This window comes from Leiobunum rupestre, chromosome 6 (genome assembly GCF_980474605.1).
Source record: "Leiobunum rupestre chromosome 6, qqLeiRupe1.1.hap1, whole genome shotgun sequence".
NCBI lineage: Eukaryota > Metazoa > Arthropoda > Arachnida > Opiliones > Sclerosomatidae > Leiobunum > Leiobunum rupestre.
In genome coordinates, this window is record NC_143389.1 from 22,182,088 (window position 1) to 22,188,223 (window position 6,136).

Sequence of the window (6,136 nt, forward strand, 5' to 3'; positions counted from 1 at the left end):
TGTCCATAAAAACAACGACAAACATTTTTGCATGTCACGTAAAAAATGCTAGAATCAATCATTTTCTATGTCGATTTTTTGTCTGCTTACTAATTATTTGAGGAAAATTGGATTTAAAAACATAGATAAAAATGGTTTTATTTTCTAAGAAGTATATCTATATTTCAAGGATCTTGAAACAGTAAACAATATATAAGACTTTTTTACCTCTATTGATTTAATAAAATTTTGTTGAAAATGATGTACTCTTAAATAATTTTTAATTAAACTTGAAAATAAATTTCGATAATTTGAGCAGATAACATTTTTTTTTAATACGGAAGTAGTGAAGGTTCAATTAACTCACTTATGAAGAAAGTACGAATGATTTGTATTTATGAAGAAGTCATTATTTTCGTTAACCTCCTTGAAATATTTTATCTCTACATATGTATGAAATTTTTTTAGTAACAGATATAAAATGGTTTTCTCATGAATATACTACTAGTACTTACTAGTATTTACAAATAAAATAAAATACATTTTGAACCGTGTCTGCTTCCGTACTTTGGGCTGCTTTAGAAAGAATTGGTGAAATCATACCACTTTGAGAGGTGTTAATAGTATTTTTTACGCATATATTTGGGGTCGATTTGAAAGAATGCAAATAGTAGGATCTAACATTTTTAATGATAATGATTTGTGATTATAAAGGAATAATTTTCCTAATTGAGGCTATTTTGCTTTTATTTAATATCCGTTCTTGTATTGAGCTCCCAAGAAATATAATTTTGTTTAAAAGTAATCGCTGTTACGTAAGGAAATTTTAAATTTTTACATAGTAAGGTACTTCTGTTCCCCTTTTGTTTCGAGCACTGAACGCAACTTTTCCATTTTCTGAATGCGCGCATATTTAAAAATATTAAATTTTTGTGGCAGCATCATCACAAACCGAGGCTTATTCTGCCTTTCTTAATTACTTCTCAAACGGTTTAAAATGAAAAAAAGGTATTTCTTCTCTATGATAGTGCATTTTTTAAATTCAAGGATATTTTACATTAAACATTCGTTATTTTCAAAATCTTCATTTCCAAATTCAATTAGAAGGTTGTTAGTCATAAAAGGTTTCATGGGCATTTCGGATGTTTCTTAATTCACAAATGGAAGTCAATATCTGAGTAATATATCAAATCATCTATACATGTATATTTGTTACAAACTATAACTATAGTGAGTTGCAGGCTAAGAAAGACAAAATATATAGTACAATCGGCGCAAGGATACCTCAGATCGTTTCCGCTTAGTCGACCGCGCGAAATTTAAATTTGGCCACTTTACGGTCAAATTCGAATTTGGCTATTATGGTCGTCTTTTAGCGCCATCTAGAAACCGAAATTGGAATCTTTTTTTTTTAAATTTCAAAGTTGTGGTGGCGAGTAAATTTAAAAGATGAGACATTCCTATCATTCTTAAATTTAAAATAGTATGCATAATTTTTTTTGTAAACAAACGAGCAATAATATTCAAGTAAACAGACTGATACTTTATTTGATAAGATATATATAATGTCAATTTATTATAACAAAATAATAATAATGTATATTAAAAAGAGATCAGTTATCACATTCCTCGGGACCACTATTATCAGTGTCGCTTTCGCTTTCCGAACTGATTTCTTCGGTGCTACTAAAAGTAATCTGGAATACATATTGCTTTTGCACCCTCTCTCGTAAATTATCAGCCTCCCACATCATTTGTTCAACGTCCGTTACGTGTCTTACGCAAGTGCTCCATTTTTCGACGGATATTTCACTTATTGCAGTTTCAATCAATTGTTTGACATCGTTAATTTTAAAGGATTTGTTTTTCTTTGCCACTTGATTTTTTATATCTGCCCATACCAGTTCGATAGGGTTAAGTTCGCAATGGTAAGGCGGGAGGCGAAGTATTTCATGGCCATGTTGAGCAGCAATATCATCAATGAGATACCCTTCGTACAAGTGTCTGTTTTGTTTCACGAGATCAATAAGAATTGGTTTAGTGGCTCTTGGATTATGTGGAATTTGTTTTTCGTTCAACCACTTGATGATACCATCTTTTCTTGTAGCCATGGTTGGTATAGCTTCTAATTTCTTACTATGGTAAGACGCGTTATCCATTACAATAACGCTTCTTGGTGGAATGTTATTAAGAAGTTGCTTTTCAAACCATTCCTGAAAACAGGTAGAATTCATTTCTTCATGGTAATCGGTTGTTTTTTTGGACTGGAAAAGCAAAAGTGTATCGTTTATGAATCCAGTTTCCCCTCCCGCATGTAAGACGATAAGACGTCCGCCTTTTCCACTTGGTTCTTTAAGTCCAACAGTTAAGCCCTTTATTTTCGCGTCATAGCTGCTCTTAATGTTACTGTCTTGCCACACCTAAAATGACAAACAGTAAATTTTCAGTATATAGAAATGGCGTCTGTAATAACTCCTTCGTAGTTTCAACAGTGAAACTACATTCCTGCGGCGGACACGCACAGTTACTTCAGGCACTGTAACCTTGGGCAACGGTCTTTTTAAATGTTTCTGTCGTTTAGAAGGTTGCGGGTTCAAATCCCAGCCCCGATCAGGTAGAAATTTTACCATTTTAGTATTTTAAAGGTTTTATTAAACCTATTTTTTGTGATAAAAACATAATTATAATTATAAATGTGTACGTCATAACGTGTTTAAAGTTTTAATTTTCTAATGTAAATGTTTACTACTATATAAAAACTTTTAGTCCGGCGCCGGGAATCGAACCCACGCTATTCCGTTTAACAAAAGCGTACCCTATTACTACAATGCGGCAACGAGAGAAGTCGCCACCATCCGGACACAATGGTTTTAGGCTACGTTTAACATTGATTAATATACTGTACTATATTTACCTTTGATACATTATGTCCAGCGTTGCACCAAGTTTCGTCCAAGTAAACTATGTTTATCTGGTCTTGGCGAAAGTGTTTAATTTTACGAAGGTACCTGTGTCTCCAAGCAACAATGTCATGTCTCTCAATCAGAAAAGAATTTCGATTTCGTCTCTTGTAGGTGAAGCCAATGTCCTTCATTAAGCGGTACAGTTGGTGTTTGGACATATTAGGTAAATTATCATCATCTTTAATTGATTCCAATATCTTCCCAACTGTTGGAGCCTCATTTTTAGCGAAGAAATGATGAATCTTTCGAGCAATGACACTCTTTGTGAAGTCGTCATATTTTGCCAACCGAGTGTTCTTCCCTACGGAACCTGGCCTCTTCTTGCACGGAGTAGAGACACCACCCATTTTTTGAAATTGAGACCGAGCTTTATGAACAGCTCTCCATGAGACACCTGTTTCAATTTAAATTGCAATATGTGGCCAGTTCAGCTAATTTAAATTTATTTGTACGTCTTACCAGTTAAATCAGCAGTTTCTTTTAAAATAGTGACGACGCTTTCTTGGGGCTTACGTTGTCTTAATGAGCTATAGACATTTAATATTATGGTTTTCTCTTTACTTGTTAGCAATAAACCTTTATCGTGCTTTTTATAGTAGCCTTTTGGGCTAGTTAAAATATTTGGAGCTTCCATTGTCGAACTTCCTTTAGCAAAATATTTCGGCTGTATTCAGTAATTAAACTCACGACCACATGAAATTTAAAAATAAAGATTCCAATTTCGGTTTCTAGATGGCGCTAAAAGACGACCATAATAGCCAAATTCGAATTTGACCGTAAAGTGGCCAAATTTAAATTTCGCGCGGTATTTGTATTCGGGGTTATTATTTACTTCGATTTGGGGTAAGAAATTTTGACCAATGCCTTTCATTTAAAAAGTTGTTTTCACTTATCTTTAAATTAAAGCTCTTTTCGAGTGCATACCTTTTTATTATTCACAAACTTATTGGGACAAAACCACAACTTTTTATTGATCGCGTACTAACAGTACTTTCCTCTCTTCGGTCTTTTATGAGGTATCCAATAAAATATTTCTTTGAAGTTAGCTTTGTAGTACAATGATTATTTCCCAAGTGAACACGTTCGTCTCTTTGGCATTGATAATTGTTACGACTTTATTTTAAAACTAGCCCAAAAAAAATAAAAAAAAGTCGCGAATCTATCGCAAAAATGAAAAATAATTCTGCTCAGTGATTAAATAGGCACAACGAACTCTTTTACTTTTTCCACATTTTTTCCCTTGCTTCCACAAACCACATATTTTACATACAACCTTTCAAAGGGATCGCGGGAATGTATTTAACACTTAAACGACAGACAAGTAAACAACCCTGAAGGTGGAAAAGTTCATCCTAAATCTTAAGTTTTGAAATATATTTATAGAGTGATATAAAATGATTGAGAACGCTATTTATATTTTATTGTGAGAACCACCTCGTAGACATTGCACAAAATATATAACAACGTTTTCAACTGTTATGTCGCTTCTAGCCCAAATACAAAACCAGAAATCAATAATGTAAAAAATATGAAGGATTCAAAATTTTTGTTTCTAATGGCTATCTTTATAAGAACTTTAACACTAAAAATGAAGATGTTTTTACCAATTGAGGGAAAGTAATTTTACTGGGTTTTGTGTGACAAAAAGACCTAAAGGCGGAGGATTCTGCTGGGTGAAAAGTAATAGAGAGGCAATTGTGCAGGCGCTTTTACCTCTAAATCAAACGTGTTGATGAGCCCAAAGAAATTTTCCTCGATTCTTTTATTAATTCCAGTCACGATCACTATTTGGGCTGTGTACAGAGGGGAACTACTGAACCGGAGCAATTCCATTCGTTGCGCACTCGCTCCCACCGGAATGCCGTACATATCCACTTCCTGCCAAGAAAATCCGCCTAAGATTTCATTGCCAAAGCCTTTATAAGGCTTGCTAGTTAAGACCACGTACAGATTTGCCAGATAATGGAAAATTTCGTTATTTGGTTTGAATGAAAATGGGTAATCTTGATATTGAAAGGACATTTAAGGTTTTTGTGAAGCGGGCAAAGAAATATTTAAAGCAATGGTCAGTCAAATTTATCGTATTAAAATTATTTTCGGAACGTCACAAAAAGGTCTGAACGAGATTTATAATAATTATGAGGAAATGTTCACTCACCTTTCTTTGCAACATGCCATTAATTCCAGTCCAGTTTCCATCCGGGTTACGGCTACCCCAGCCGCCATCGTTTGACGGAACAAGTTCAAAGCTTCAAAGAAATGAAAAACTAACACGTAGACCACCCTTAATGGCCAATTATTTAACGAACAAGGAAACCTTTTTAAATTTAGTTTTAATAAAATGTCTTATAAATATCTCGAGCGTATACATCTGCTATCAGCCAAATTTGATTCTTATTAGGATTATATCTCCAGGGTATTATTCATAGGAAATTTACCAATAGGTTATTAATAGAAATAATACACCAAACAAAAATTTCTTTCTAATTTCATGTAAGTACTTAATTAACGATAAAAATATTAATTTATAAAAACATGGCAATAAATGTTAATGGTTCTTTTGTTAGGTTAAAATCACAGTTGAATATATTTTAGGATCTGATAACATTTAAAGGAAAATCTACGGATTTTATACCACTATTATAACTAAACGTTAAAAGATTTTACCTGAAGTTCAGAGCTGATGAAAGATCCTTAATAACGTTGGTGAAAGCTCCTTTCATAGAGCCATCATTTGGAACCTCAATCCAGGGTAAACACTTAAAATATACCGTTGTAATTTAAAATCAAATCTTCAGTTTTGTACTACTATTTAAAATCTGATCTGCAATTAGTTCGATTTTTAAACATTACTTTCAATATTTGAAACGGAAAACGTTTAGTTAAATAATTTTTCAATTAACTAAAAGTTTCATATAGGTGTAAAAGTACGCCAACATCGATGCTTGATAAGGGGATTTTAAAATTAAATTGGTTAAAAATGGTTTTGAACAATTTCTTTATAGAAATATTAACTTCTGTTTATATTAAAGAAGTGATTATATATTATTTTAATGGAAATAGAAGTGCACGACTTACATTAACTACAGCTAGCCGATAGGTTATTGCTGAAACACCTTTATAAGACATAGAATCAAAAAAAAAAAACGTTAGGAAGGTATTTCGCTACCCAAAAGTTAAATGTTTCTATTATC

At 32.8% G+C, this 6,136-nt stretch overlaps 1 protein-coding gene across 1 annotated transcript; it reads right to left on the bottom strand.

Annotated features, from left to right (window-relative positions):
- Positions 1-1,592: 1,592 nt before the first annotated feature.
- Positions 1,593-3,289, bottom strand: LOC149940316 (uncharacterized). The gene is made up of 2 exons (XM_090177477.1): positions 2,894-3,289; positions 1,593-2,399 (listed from the first exon to the last, which is right to left on the bottom strand). The coding sequence occupies exons 1-2, from the start codon at positions 3,287-3,289 to the stop codon at positions 1,593-1,595; spliced, it is 1,203 nt and encodes a 400-aa protein (XP_090033603.1).
- Between the last annotated feature and the right edge of the window lie 2,847 nt (positions 3,290-6,136).

Coding starts and splice junctions, on each gene's coding strand:
- LOC149940316 (XM_090177477.1), bottom strand. CDS start 3,289: ATGGGTGGTGTCTCTACTCCGTGCAAGAAGAGGCCAGGTTCCGTAGGG. Junction 2,400..2,893: donor CTGGACATAATGTATCAAAG/GTAAATATAGTA, acceptor TTGTCATTTTAG/GTGTGGCAAGACAGTAACAT.